Source organism: Magallana gigas, chromosome 4 (genome assembly GCF_963853765.1).
Source record: "Magallana gigas chromosome 4, xbMagGiga1.1, whole genome shotgun sequence".
Classification (NCBI taxonomy): domain Eukaryota; kingdom Metazoa; phylum Mollusca; class Bivalvia; order Ostreida; family Ostreidae; genus Magallana; species Magallana gigas.
The window spans coordinates 19,478,406-19,494,282 of record NC_088856.1 but is presented as its reverse complement, the minus strand read 5'-3'; the positions used below and the strand labels follow the sequence as shown (position 1 = coordinate 19,494,282).

At 32.4% G+C, this 15,877-nt stretch overlaps 2 protein-coding genes across 4 annotated transcripts; one reads left to right on the top strand and one right to left on the bottom strand.

The window, feature by feature from the left end:
- Positions 1-339: 339 nt before the first annotated feature.
- On the top strand, positions 340-4,449 carry LOC105323793 (uncharacterized). Its single transcript, XM_011422866.4, has 2 exons — positions 340-487; positions 1,819-4,449. The coding sequence occupies exon 2, from the start codon at positions 1,873-1,875 to the stop codon at positions 3,004-3,006; it is 1,134 nt and encodes a 377-aa protein (XP_011421168.3). The 5' UTR covers positions 340-487; positions 1,819-1,872; the 3' UTR covers positions 3,007-4,449.
- Positions 4,450-5,207: 758 nt separating this feature from the next.
- Positions 5,208-15,826, bottom strand: LOC105328541 (tafazzin). 3 transcript variants are annotated; one of them, XM_020067347.3, is made up of 8 exons: positions 15,540-15,825; positions 10,879-11,010; positions 10,529-10,741; positions 9,910-9,951; positions 8,863-8,925; positions 7,615-7,667; positions 6,319-6,393; positions 5,208-5,576 (listed from the first exon to the last, which is right to left on the bottom strand). In XM_020067347.3, exons 1-8 carry the CDS (start codon positions 15,655-15,657, stop codon positions 5,457-5,459), a joined length of 816 nt encoding a protein of 271 aa, XP_019922906.3. In that variant the 5' UTR covers positions 15,658-15,825; the 3' UTR covers positions 5,208-5,456. The 3 variants fall into 3 exon arrangements, with proteins under 3 accessions (XP_019922906.3, XP_011427769.3, XP_034304452.2); XM_011429467.4 differs by lacking the exon at positions 7,615-7,667 and adding an exon at positions 7,688-7,740 and having other exon boundaries at positions 15,540-15,822; XM_034448561.2 differs by lacking the exons at positions 7,615-7,667; positions 10,879-11,010 and adding an exon at positions 7,688-7,740 and having other exon boundaries at positions 15,540-15,826.
- Between the last annotated feature and the right edge of the window lie 51 nt (positions 15,827-15,877).

Here is a 15,877-nt window from a genome sequence, read left to right as displayed (position 1 = left end):
GCTAAGTCGTTCGTAATTTTGATTTTTAATTAGTCAAATTCATTTTATTCTCTTGAATTACCTCTTTGATTATACTTATGAACATTAAAATGTAAATTTTGAAAACATATCTTTGTCGAAAATATGAATGTCGTCAAATCTTGGTTTATGTCCATTTCAATCGGGTATGAAAAATATATAGATAAAAAAATAATTTCTTCCTGTAAATTAAGAATGTTTTATTGGTATTTTATGTGAAATACTCGTTGTTGTACATTCCAATGCACGCATTTCTTCTTGTAAACATCAAAGACCATCCGACTGTTTTACGCTACACAGAGCTGAAATTTGATTGGTCGTCAAATCGACTCGACCAATCGCATTCATTCAGTGAACGAGCTTCATGGCGCCAACTTGGAAGAGGGAAACCAACATCAAGAAAACTGTCAATGGAAGAATCAGCCGAATGAACCGAAATACAAACCCGTTAAAGAACGATCTGTATCAAGTAGGTATAACTATGTCATTATGTGGTATTTCATTGCCTGATCGCAGTGTTTTACAATATTTTATCGTAATACCCCCCAAAAATGACAACTTGTCAGTGTTCTCAAAACATCTGGTAAACAAAGTAAAGGACGTTATCGAATGATCGGGGTATAAAGTCACATGGATCTTCAAATGAGCTTTTATTATCACCTCGATAAATTTCATTTAATTTAATCAGTTGCATGCTAATATTTTTCAATTGGAGGAGATCTTGAACGTGTCAACTGAATAAACAGAGTCGATATATATACACGTACATTGTTTATTGGAGCCAGTGTACATGTACCTTTGTGTAACTAAAGTTAAGGGGTATAACTGTGGTCTGAATCAATTCTTACCCGGTGACCATTGGGTGTCACTTTAGTCCCTTACAGTAAGGATTATATTATGAAGTGAATTTTCTATTGTTGATACAAAATTAAATTCAGTTCTTTGCAATACATTGTATGATAGACTTTTCACATTCAAATCAAACTTAATGTTTTTTCATGATGTATATTAACAAATGAATTATGTTGAATGGTAATAATAAATGTTGTGAATAAAGCAATAATAATAACAGCAATTTTTTATTTCATTAACAAAACTTATTTTTGGGTGTATTTTTTATGGGGAGGGGTGGCTAATGAATAAATCCTCAAAAACAACTCTAAAATTCTCTGTGTATCATTTCTAAGGTATCCTTCCTTGTAAAAAATAAAACTAGAATATAAACCTTTAAGTTACTATTGTAATTGTTTAAAAAATACACCATGTTTTGATTAATATGTACATGTCTAACATTGATGAATCTTGTGATCTATAACAAACATAATGTGTTGTTTTTAGCAACCCTCAGGGGGCCTCATTAGAGTGTTACAATAACAGTAGGATGTACCTCTCCAATTCTAAATTGACTGCCAGGTGTGATGGGAGTCATTAAATTTTTATCACACCTTTAACTGGTCTTACTCGTGAGAATACCACCTTCATGTGTTTCTCTGTAAATTTGGCAATATAGACACATGTATGAAGAGTACATTTCGCAGTTAAAATTTAACTCAGTTTCTATAATTCTCTGTCATTAATTTGTTCATACTTTAGACTTTAGCTCATTGTCAACAAAATGTAAATGTAAAAATACAAAAATCAAAGGTATCAATATCTCTATATTAGAATTTTAAAGTGTATATATATTTATTTTTAAATGGTTCATTGTTGATTAATGTGCTTGGAATTTTGGTATTATTAACTTTGCTGGTTGATTTACTCACTGCATATTTAATGATTAATGAAATTTCTTATTTGCAGGTTATTTGTGTCATTAGTTTCTGTGGACATTAGATTCTAAATCTCTTCATCACCATGAATCCAACACAAGAGGGGCAGTTTGATAGTGGCTACTTTTCACCATCCCACATCCAAATCAAAGTGGAGCCCTTGAGTCCAACTCGACTGCCCATGTTGAATCCGGATCTTGGTGCCAGCCCCCTCAAAACAGATGTCCCTGACATGGATGTTGGAAGACCTCTAGAGGATGTCAGCATATCAGGAGATTGGGAAAAAGACTTCTTTACAAATTTTGAGGAGAACTTATTCAACTTCGACTTTGATGATAAAGCACTGAATGATATTCTTGTGTCCCCTAAAGGGAAGGAGGCCTTGAATGACTTGATGAAATCTCCAAAGGGGAAGGCTATTTTGAATTCCCCTAAAGGAAAACTGTTGAAGAATAAATTGAAATCATTGGATACACCTGAACATGTGAAATTTCGGCGTACAAACAGTTCTGGGTTTGATACTAGTCCAAATGTGTTGTCGCCTTGTGACCCAAATAAGATGTCTGCTACACCAGGACCATACAATGTGGATTCCAGGAGTGCACTGAAAATGTCGAGAAGAAAACTTACCATGGTCCTCAGTGGTAAAGAGGATCAAGAACCTGCTAGAAAAGTGATTAAAATGGTTCAACCAAATAAAGTGATACCCATCGCACAACCAAATAAAGTGATACCCATCGCACCCAAGATTCCAGAAGAAACCAGCGATACTTGGCCCACTAAAGAAAGGCTGAAATATGCAAGGGATAAGTTCAAGCGGACCCTCGAGTTGGCTGTAGAGACCTCCCGGTTGAAGAGTTTGGTGAAGGAGGAACCAAAGGTGCACCCTCAATCTCCAAGAAGGAAACGCAAGAAGAATTCCCAGAAAGCAGAGTGTTACCCTGAGCTAAAACAAGCTCTGAATCAAAGGCCGCAAAAAAGTAGTTCCAGGAATCGAATGCCCAGCATAAAACTGAGAGAAAGCAAAGAATCGGAGGTGGAAATCAAAAAGGAGTTGTCTGCCCCTGCATCACCATTTTACCCCGACTACATTGAGGACATTGAGTATAATGACGAGGATGATGATGAGGACTATGATAAATTCTACAAAAACTATGTTCCCTTCACTGGATTAAAGCAAGCCAAGAGGAGAAAGAAGTTTAAACAGAGTGTGTATTGAAAACTAATGAAGCCTTAATTCATGTGATATTGTCAAAAATACATTTTGTGAATTTAAACAGAAACATTAATGGCAGAATGTTTTATTATTTTATTTTCAGAGGAAGCTCCTCATACAATTCAGCTTGTCTTGAATCTAGATGCAATGCTACTGTTATATATTTTTTTTAAAGATATGTTTGTGTTCAGTGGAAAAGTCAATGTCATTTGAACGTATGCAATAGGTTGTACATATTAAAGACCATTGAATAGAGATGAAAGCTCTTCAAATAAGGAGGCATATGCAAACATCTAATTAGACTATTTAAAAATGTAATTTTATTGAATATTCCAATAGCCCTAAAATGTACATGCATGTATGTACTCAATAATCATTGTCATTTGATGTAAATATAGTGCAAGCGTATGAGATGAAGAAGAACAATGCAGATGGCATTTGATGTGGTGTTTATGAAATATATGCTATTTCTTCTGTACTGTATGAATTCAATGTAAAGATAATAAGATATAACATAAATTGTAGTGATTTCAGTAATTCAAACTTACATGTTGTAGAACACTTTCAATCAGTAACATTACCCGGTATATATTCAAGTTCGTGTATTAATTTTTCATGTTCTCTGAGCAGTATTTCATCTTTCATTTTATTTTAAGTAGCCTGCTCTCGTTCTCATTTGTAATGCCTTTGCTTTAAAATTCTGAAAAGTAAGCAGTGAGCATGTTGTTAATTTGTACATGTATGCAGATAACAATTTGGCAACAGTAGCTAAAGCAAAGGAATATTCCTTTGGAGTTTGGAAGATGTTTGATTTTCATATGCTTAGCGTTAGCTTTAAAGTTTGTATTTGTTTCTTATTTCCGTCTCTTTAGTGCTTTGTTTTCAATAATTCCAACAGTTTATTTTGTTGTTTTTCCACAAAGAAGTATGTTGTTTGTGTGTGTGTCAATAATGTCAAATTGGCAACTACATGTAATACATTGAAGGTATTTCAAGAGGTTCTCAATGAAAACAAACAAAACCTACCATTCATCTGCTGTCTTTTAATGGTAAGAAAAAGTTGCAATATTTATTTATTTATTATTTTGTCTAATTGTTCAGATATAATCAATTGTATCAGGGATTTTGTTGTGTTGTACAATATCACTTAGATGTACAGTTTTGCCTAACCTCATTGTTTTTCATATTATATAGCTATATTCCTAAATAGATTCAATCTAATTTTCATGCATCTCAATATGCAATAGTATTGTTAATTTGGAATTTCTGATCAGCGTTAATTGATACCTTGGTTGTAGAGTCCTCTTGTATGGTCTAGTGTTCATTACAGTTGTATTAAGATGACGAGGTATTAGGAAATAATGCTAGAAATCAACTCATCATTTTCATTAATATATGCTGTGTTACTTGCGAAGCATGTAGTCCAATAAAGAATCAATAAATGCATATCAGTGTTATGTTTCTCATGCGAAGTAAATGAATTTTGAATTATCAATTTATATATATAGGAGGGGAGCGCGGTTCAATATGGGATCCGCGTTGCCGTTACTGTATATAGAAAAATGTAGAGATACATGTATATCCTAGATTTAGCATATAGTGGCTCAGTGCTATGAATTTCTATGGGTATGCTAGCACAGTTGAGTTATGGCAATGTTCATGAAATGTACAATATGATGCAAAAATTTTATTTATTTATAAATTGAATGTTTCTGATTTAATTAATGATGTTTCTGATAAAATCCTCTATGGAGAGCTTTTCTAGTGGATCCAAAATCAAAATTTAACTGGAGTGTCTCATGATTAAACTTGGACCTAATATCATCTCCCAGATAGACCATGTTTATCTTCAATTTTATTACATATAAGAATAAAAATTTCCAAATGCCATCTGATGAGATGAAATTACCATGGTGGAAGAGCATGATATGTCAACATTTGTGCAGTTTTATCATCAGAGATTGAAATATTCTATTTTGTATACCGGTAATACATGTACCAAGTTTCTTTTAAACAAAGTAGTGTATATACCTAATTACCTATGCACAAAATTTTGATGTTTTGTCCAAAACCAATCAATTTATCAGTGTATTTTTAAACCTTCAGTATAAATGCTGCATCATATTCATGCATTTTCATAAGCAATATGTAACCTTAACCAGCAAAGAAATCTTGTATCCCTGTCTAAGTAACCAAAACACTGATTCCTTGTAACTACCATTTAATCTTTAAATAACAATCGCTCCAATTCATCTCATATAAAAATATACATATTTAAATTCTTCAATAATAGCACGTCCAGATGTCCGTGTGTACATAACCTGATATTAAAAACAAAAGTTTAAAATACAGATCTAAAGTCCCTGCACTCTACATCCATCTTAATGTTGATGAGTTGTATGTTGATCGTAATGCTGCATAGTTCTTGTGTGTAAGTATCAAAGAAGACGTCGTCAGCTGTCTTCTTTGTGAGGTTCTTCCGCTTTCCGAACTTTGTGAAGTTCTTCAGCTTCTTTCCGAAGGGCGTAAAGTTTTTCTTGAAGAATATCTGTAAAATGTTTCCTGAGCTCAGTCTGAAAAAAAAAATAATGAGAATACATAGATCACAAAAGCCATTGCTACATCTTTATTTAAGGAATATAGAATCATTATCATTAATAAGGTGATCATTTATGGTAGATTTGATCATGTCACAACCGAAACGGTAATTATCACCTCATAATACTCAGAGAATTATCAAGGATATATGGTTTCTAACATTTATATAATTTCCAGCAAATGTACAATAAAATATTATATCATTTATTTTTTACATATCGGTAATTTTCATTTTTAGTATAAATTTTTTGAACTATACTTTTACAAATTGATTCGTAGTGTTTCACAAACCAAAACACTGCATGGAAAAAAATGAAAACATTATGTATATAGATTCAATTGAAGTGCATGCTAATGGAATAGAACCTGCTGGCTATTAACCATTTAAATAAGATAAAGGTATTTGTTTCATTATCTCAGACAAGAATGACACAAGATTACTGGGTTAAATGCATCACAGTATTGCTGACTATAGTTCTATTATCAGTGCAAACTGCAAATTATAGAAGGCAACATGATGGCCGTAATGTAATTCAGCATGCATTGCTAGCTGCAGGTCTGTAGCTCCCGGTCTGAGAAAATTTGGAGTTTTTCAGACCTGCAGCTAATGCATATTATTTATTACAATGTAGTACCGGTAAGTAATAAATGTATAAAAGTACCATATCATATATATCCAATTCAAAAGTTTGACATAGTTATATACTCAGTACTCACTGCAGTCATCTTGTGTTTCAACCGCTCCAACTCCTCGGAGAAATCGATGGGATTGCCCACTAAAATGGTGATTTTCTGAGAGGAAAAAATCCCATATTACAATACATTTACATCCTCTTGTTTTCTTTTAACACTGAAAATTACTGTAGATTACAGTAAAACATGGTCATAGCGAACACGCTTATAAAGAATTGATGCTTACAGCGAAGTGATTTTCATTCCCAGTGACTATATTACATGTTGTAAACTTGACGGATATAACGAATTACGCTTTTAACGAAGCAAAATCGCCCGTCCCTGACGCTTCGTTATAACCGTGTTTTACTGTACTTATCTTACGCAAGTATATCTAATTCAATGATTCCACTGGGTTTTTTTTTTTGTCAAATCGCAGAAAAATAACATCCTAAGCACCCAGCTTTTGTTATAATTTCATAAAGTTCACAACTGAAAGAAAAATAAAAAGCAAGATTGAAAAATTTGCAAGAGGTGCTTCTTGTGATTTTCATTAACTTTAATGCCTAGCATTTAATCAGGAATCTACTGTTTCAGTACAGTACTTAAAATAATTACAGGTTGTAATATACATGTAATGAAGACAAAAATAGCTAAATAAGTACATGTTTATATAAAAAGGATTTCTTTTTATCTTAATATCAAGGAACTCCCACATCCAACCAGTAGAGATCAAAAGTCAGTATAAAAATGGGATTTCAGAATAGTTGGTTGATGCAGTATAGTTCAGTACATGTATAAAATAAAGGAACTAATCATATCATAACATAAATCATGGAACATACAATAAGGTTGGGGTACAATTGGGTTTATTCATGAAGAATACTGAATAGTGTATGTGTAATAACAGCATATAGGTGCAAGTTTTATTTATACTTGCAACAGGAGTTAATACACAGGAGTGTAAGAATGTGGAAAATCAGACAATGAAACTCAAAGAAAGGCAATTTTAGATAATGGAAACATGTTTTAATAAATTAACTCAGTCGTAAAGAGAAGAGGCGTGTGATGTGAGTCTTGTGAACCTATATATCTTGGAATAATTTTGCCTTAGCAGCGAAAAAGTTCAAATCCGAAACCTAGGTTACCCCTTTATGTGAAATAGAGAGAGAGAGAGCATTTTTCTTTAATTTTAATGGGAAACAGTTCAATGAAAAAGAAATGCATGGGAGTTGTTCATGTAGGTCTAATAATAGGCACAGGTAAATGACATTGTTAGTGAAATATACTCTGGTTATAATTGTGGGGGGTGTACAAAGCACTTCAGACCCTCCTCTGTACCTTTCCAAACTCTGGAATATGAGGATTTTTATTCGGAAATGTATCATCCATTCCTATCAACAGAAAAATATACCTTTTTAAAGCGAGGAAAATAAGGAGTCTTTGTGGGTAAAGCTTCATCCATGCCTGTGGAAAAGGATAAAAGAATGTGTCAAAATTTTCTTGATATTAATACATTTGAATTTAGCCCTTGTTTGATGAGATTTGGGATTAATCAAAGTACTGAGAATACAGACAGCATGACTTGTTTGAAATTTGACTTGTTTGAAATTTTGCTGCATTCTTGTTTTTACTACTGCTGGTTCATCTATTCAATTCATCTTTGCCTCTCTCGGGACCACTGAAGCCATGATGAAGGATCAGACAGATTAAATCTATAATCATTGTACAATCTAACAGCTACGTTTGAAGTTGTACAGACTAAATCATAAAAAAAAATTATTACCATAGATTGAAGTAAACAACAGCTCCAAAGGCTACAACACAGTGATTTTTTTGTAGTAAAATCCTACTCTTTGTCAGGATTTTTTTTTTTAATTACCCTCCCCCTTTCAATGGATGTGGCCCTTTATTTTGGCTGTTTGCATTCCTATGAGTTGAACATATTTTATTGACTAATGATGCCAAAAGGATTGGAGGCAAGTTCCAAAAACTTATAGAGTCCTCTCCTTGTTGTACATAATATATTACAATGCCATACAATGCCAGTTAACATTTTAAACAGTTATAGTACACTTAATGAAAAAGAAATAAATCAGTAGTTTTGAATGCTGTCATACTGTGCAAATCTAGAAGAATTAGAACTAGGATGGATAAGAAAGTTATGCAAATACATTTAAAAAATTTAGATAAATCTTTCATACTTAGTCTAGTACTTCTGTATAAATGTATGAACTTCTTGAAATATTTTTACATTTTCATCATAAAATAAAGTTACATTCATATCACCTAATGATACTTTGTTTTAAGTTTACGGTAATTGGAATTGGTGTACATAACGGTTCTATAAAAGAATTAAATATTGTGAAATGGACAGACAGACACTTAGACAGTTTTAACTCTGGACTACCGGTGAACACTAGATTCAGGTGAGCTAAATATTACAATGCCTCCAAAATGAATTTTTATACTCAAAAGTGTTTATTTGACATCAAATTCATTTTTTATTTGATCTGTTGCACCACTTTCATGTAGAGAGACCATAGTCCATGGCTTAAGCAATAAGCATAGCTAAAAAGAGGAGCTTACCGTAATGATAGAATGGAACCACTATGGGGCACTGCTGAGCTTCAGTCAGGAGTCGACCTATCCCTGAAAAGACCACAATTATTAGGCTACAGAATATTTCTTTATCATTAGGATACAGAATCATAGGTACCCTGCACTGTATTTACCTCCACCTCCAGTGATCAACTCAGCTAATCAGTATTGCTAATACCATATCACAAATTACAAGGTATTTTTAATTACGGAGTATTGTATCAGTAATTGGTTAGTTACTAAAAAGGAAAGCTGACATTTATTGACATACATGATTGTAGGTATAACATTAACAAAAATGTCCTGGATTTGTGAAAGGCATTTCATTTCAACGGTTCTGACAAGTTGTTTTTTTGTTTGTTGTTGTTGTGATTGTCAGTAAAACTAACCTGGTACTCAGGGTCAAAGGAGGTTAAAGTAATCAAACATGGTAACAACAAAATAGTGATAGAATAGTCTATATGCACCGGTAGTGGACACTTCCTTGACAGACATGTAGGATGTGATAACAATAACAATAAAATTCCGGTTCAGCTGCAGGCCATTAGACATATTCTATAGTATCTGACTTAAAGTACAAACTAAAGGTGAAAGCCTGCTCTGATTAGCGTATGTTACCATCCTCCCACATACATAAACATAGACAATTTTTTTTTTGGCCTTTCACACACATAAGTTGTGCGAAAGTTTTATACTTCACCCTTTAATTATTTTTTGTAGGTTTTAAAAAAAAAAGATCTTTTTTTCAAAATATTTTGAGAATTGTATTTTTTTTTTTTTCACACACACACATGTATAAGTTTTAACTTTTGTAACACCTTTACCATATACACTTAGTGGGTTTTCCAAAAGAAGTTATTCACAAAATGTTTTGATAAGACAAGTATCCATGCAACTAGCTACAAAATCAAGAAAAGGGATTTTATCAAAGGATTTAATTTTCACCTCTCCATCAATAGCCTTTTCACTACACTGTATAACTTCTAACAACAATAACAACTTGGTGAGGATTTCATGAAAATCAAAAGTACTTACCCCATTTAAATCTAATGTAGGTTTTTTCAAGGTTTATTTTACCTAGAAAGTATGAACAAAAGAAATTACTGTTTGACACCTAAAGACTATGGACAAATATGTGAAACAATAACATTTCACAGCTCTCAAAATAAACATGGTAGTATCGGTACTAGAATTAAACAATAAATCTTATGTGAGCCTTAATCCCATTATGTTTCAGAGAAGGTCCTGTAAAGTACAAGTTTTGTATATCTGTACAGTGAAACCAAATTATTTTACTTAAAAGATTTGTTCCACAGAGATGACCCTGTAACATTGAACCCTCCAAAATGAGATATGTCATATGGATTTAATACTGCTAATTTAAAGCAAGCGACTTCCTATTGCCACATACTATTTCAAATTAGCACTCAATGAAATATACAAGTAAACAGAAAAAGTACCACATAAAACATTGATCATCAGTTTTATTTTTACAAACCATACTTTGTCTACTCAATAGGAGTGATATTATTACTAAGAAAGCTTCAAACTGTTTTAAAATATCAAGCATATAATTGAATAATATATTAAACTTCATACAAATGTATTAATTTAAAGAAGGCTATTACAGCTAGTATACAGTTGGAATATATACCTTCCGGAAATATATGTACCCATGCCCCGCGATCAATCTTATCCAGGGCGTAGTCCATAGGTTTCTGATAGATTCCCTCGCCCCTGATCACTGGAATGGCTTTCCCGAGACTGAAGAAGAGTGCCAGCGGTTTGGAGGTGAAACAGATCTCGTCTGCCACAAGGACCCACCGAAGTCTTTTACCATTCAACACATGATCCCATCTCAGCATAGCTGTTCAAAATTTGAAGAATCTTAATATCATTAAATTTTAAAGACAAATATCTTGCATTTGTCTCCATGTCAATTGATTCACAATCAATGATCATGTCATATTATCTTTTATGGCTTGAACTTTGACCTTTGTTTACCTAAGGTCGTGGGGTCATCGATACAGCTGTCATGGTTACTGTATGTTATCAGACTGCGTCCAGACTTTCTCACTTGGTCGACCGTGTCTATTATTTTCTCCTTGTTATAAACTTTGCAGTAGTTCAACTTCTCTGAAACCAGATTTAAACTTCTGATAAAACCATCATTTAGAACCAGTTTAACAAGAGCTTGGACTTTGGGTAGTTGTGTTAAACAGTAATGTGACGTAGGCATGTATATTTCATTGTTAGCCACGGCTCTCTGAAATCAACAAGATTTGTCTAGCTTTTGAGCTCAATCAATCGGTGCATATTTCACTTGAAACCACATCATTTTTTACTTGTTTTGACGCAAGAAATAGATAGCTACGTCCTAATGAAAGTCCAAGGCCTTGTTAAAATGGTCCTAACTTGTGACTAAGCAATAACCTCTATCCAAAGCTGAACTTTTGTATCAGCACATAGAACATTGAACATTGTGTCGAAATTTAACCAAATCTCTTTTGAATTTGAAGTATCCAAAAGTTGCTCAAAACAAAAAACTATTTTGGATGTCTTTCAGTTCACTGAACTCTGAAATAGAAGGGGATTAGATTATGGCGATCATGCTTTACACTTGTCCAAAAAATAACCTGACTACTAACTTAATACAGCTGATCAAGGGACGGTCAATTGGGTATTAGCTTCAATACGCAGGTGTGTTCAATACTATCAGAAGAAGATCATGAACATGTTTCTCACAACAAGACAATGAGAAGTGTTGGGTACCATACAAATTCGGTGTGAAAGAACACAAATCCAGAATACACAGAGATGAAAAGGACATTTACACAAAGATTTTTCATCAACAGATCCTGTGCAAAATTCAACCAAATAAGCTATTTTGTTGAACATTGATTTCATGCATTAATTAAATTTAACTTGAATATTGAACATTTACTTTCATTTAATGTATAAACAGTCACAGAGGAGCTTTAATTTGCCAAACAGTACATGTAGTAAGTGCATTTAGTCCAAACTTATTTCTTGGAGCATCCAAATACTGTATTTCCAATTTTAGAATACTTTATATCACTTTAAGGAGAAGATGTAATCAAATATTGACTTCATACAACCCATTTACAAATCTATTACATTCTCTTTACTAAGTAATAGCATTTTCATTCAACACATGTCTTTCTGTCACCTGTAGCTACAGGGAAAGGTATGTAACTTAAACTTTTCCAAAGAGCAATTAAAATTCAGGAAAATAATATGTAAATACAGTCTGGTCAGGAAAATGTTACTCTTGTCACCTGATCCTGACCGATTTTATTTAGAGGTACATAGATACTTTTATCACTGTAACATCGTGAGGAGGGCGTCTCTTACTGTTCACTGAATTTTACAATTGAGCAAACAGATAAATAAACATAGGACAGTACAAATATGCCACACTTTCCATTTAAAGTACACTTGAGACTGCAGAACTGGGTGAAATCATGATGGACTTGTTTGGGTTACTTCTAGCCTTGTCACCTGTCTGGTACCAAGAGGAGCACAGTACATCGGAATCATAGCCTACCATTATTGATTAATATGTGAAATGAAACATACGCCAAACATAACTTTCATTTCTCAAAGCCTATATTTAATAATATTAGGTAAAATTAACAATGAAATATATCTATGAAAATTCAATTTGACCAAATACACATTCTTGAAACTTTTACTAAATGTTCTCAGTGAATAAAAGAGTTCCTCTTAATCATGTTAATGCAAAAGGCAAATACATGTATATAGGCACTAGCATAGCTTTTTGTTGCCTTTCTGTTTAATACTGTTGTTCATAAATAATACTGATTATTATAAACTTAACTAAACTAGTTCATTGGTTGTTTGTCAAAGTAAGAATCATGAATCTTGTAACTACCGATAGTCTTTAAATCAAAACAAATCAAGCAATGGGAAGGATTCCTTTAAATCTTAATCTTCTAATAGTACAAGTATCATGCACTATTTCTTCTTTAAAGTTTACCACATCACATACAAAATTGTGTTATAAATCTATAGGCTTAGATGTACATGTATAGTATCTCCTCTCAACGAATGAAAAAGTATCAAATATATTAACATATGATTTAACAATGATAAGGTTTAACTGATATTGTTTTTTTTGGGTCCTGAATGTGAGAACAAGTCAAAAATTAAACATATGCATCACTGCATTTATCAATTGAAAGTAAATTTCACCCATTCTAATCATTTGATAAACATTAATGCTAGCCTAATTTCTGATGGGATTAAAATATTTATTCAACATATGGTCAAAAATGATTATAAACTACCACACTTCACATTTATTTGCCTCATACATTCAGATACATACCAAATAAATTTTTGCAGGCATTACACATTATAAGCCTCTTACAGAGAGAATGATCTAAAAATCAAAGGTATACGATTTTCAACCCTTGATTTGTTTTGGCTAATGACTTTATGCAGAACTGCAGTCACTTTGTCTGCTCAAGTTAAAATTTAATCACACTGCCACAAAGAGTGAGAATTAAGATATAACCCACACCAACTAGAGACATACATGCTGCAGTCCTATCTAATGCATTGGTTAAAATTCAGAACAATTTCTATATTCCTACAACAATGTCTTAACAAAAGTACATCAACCTTTGATACAGTGAATTAGATCTCTGTCCTTGAATTTTCATTACATTATAATCACTGACTAAGAAAGACTAAATGCCAGAAATGGAGTTATGTTCGCATTAATATAAACCCAAATTATGCCTGGGGACTGGATTTTTCCCTAATTTTTACCCTATTAATTAAATCCCATTGAAAAATTTTTTTATGAATATATGAAGATACATGTATGCAAGCTTGAAGCTTTGACCCCAAACTTGACTTGTGTAGATAGTGATTGGGCAATTTTAGAAATTGCATGGATTTTTCATCACTAATTATAGTCCTTACATTATAGTCAAAAGTCTTACATTATAACACATCTCAATTTATTTACAATTTGTTGCAGACACCAAACAATTTTTCACAGTTGGACAGCCTTTTAAATCTGGATTGTTTAGACTGTCACATAAAAAACAAAAAATTTGGGACCAAATGTAAATTTAAAAAAAGGCCGATAAGTCGAAGTGATAATTGTTAAAACATCTTGATATCTTTAAAGTTTACTCATTTTGCTTTGATTCCAAATACAGTCAAACCTTTTACCGGTAATAAAAAACTTTAAAATTATTATGAATTTATGATAGGCAAACACAGTTCAACGCATTACTATTTTTTTTTTAACATTAATTAAAACAATTTTATAAAAATCATTCAAATCAACTTTTTACAACACAATATATAATAAAAAATATGAAGTACATTTAGTCTTTAATAATTTGAACACAAGCTATAATTTAGTATCATATATGTTTAGAGTTATTAACAGGATGTCAAGTGAAATCCATATAGTCTCAACCTCTCTTTGCATGAAACAGGGACGTATATACGTCGCTGATGAAAATAGCCAATTTTTGAATGCTGGAGAAAACGTACCCAGGAGAAAACGTACCCAATTTATAGGGTACGTTTTCTCCAGGAGAACCCGGGTACGTTTTCTCCAAGAGAAAACGTACCCTATGGAAATAATAAATAATGGTTTTCATAGATATTCTTAAATGAAATAAAATAAAATATACAATGAACATTTGTATCATTTGTTGCTGTAGTTTTTAAATGCATAGTCACCATGGTCACGTACTTAAATTATTAAGACAATAATTTGTAACATACACATACACGAACGTGGCCTGAGCAGTTTAATTAGTCAACAATTAATCCACCATAAAAAACCGTGAAATAAGTAGTTTTTATTAAAATCTCTTTGGAGAACTAAATGATGAATATCTCAAGAAGTCGATATCGTGTTTTTTAAAACATTTTTTTGAAAATTATCTATAAAACAAAGTTGCTTATAATAAAACCAAGCTCAAGTCTTTTAAATATTTGTTTGATTCATATATATGGAAACTACTACGAGATGTAACATTGAACAGTCAATTTGCTTCCGACGCCACTGACATGTATTATGTGTGGAGAGTGAATATTTCTACCTCCTGCGCGGGGAGGCAATACATAATATTACATAATAATGACTCCTCAGGTATTTAATTGATTATCACTATAATTAAAATCAGGGGATCTCGCATAGAGAAACTCAAATCGGTAAGGCTACCGATAAATGGATAATTAGAAGAAGTAGACTGATAACACTTTATGACAGGTCATTATTTTGTAAAATAAAAGTTGCTACAATTATTATAAAGATATCATTCATAAAAATAAAATATATTTCTATACATCTATGCATTGAAATATGCATTAAAGTAGCAAATGAAAATTATTTAAAATGTCCAAATTATAAAGTATTAAATTCATTTATCTATGAAATTCTTACATTTCTGTATATTTGTTATGCAAAATAGTATATAAAAGTATTAAAAACTATTAAGTAGTATAATTATGATTTTCATAGAAAATCTCCTGGAGATTGGGTACGTTTTCTCCTGGGTACGTTTTCTCCTGATACCCAATTTTTCAGACGCCAAAATAATCAGATGTATAGTATATATGTTAATTACAATATAAACGACGATACCTACCTAAATAAACTTTAAAAACAGCCCCCGCTAATCCGCAGACAAAATTGGACGACCAATTCCACAATTTCGTTTTCACGGGAGACTTTCCATCTGGAAACAGCCAATGTTTCACTGGCATTATGGCCAGTTTATAGTCCCACACGATCCAACAGGTTTAACGGTCACGATTGCTTGTCTAGACACACTAAAGAATTTCTCGAATAAAGTCCGAACTTTTCTGATGCTTTACAAACAACAGGCCAAGCTTGAATGTGTCCATGTGGTGTTGTTTGCCAATAAAAGCAGTAGGAAAGTCATAAGTTGATTTTGGGAATCTTGATCTCGATGCAATTAATTTC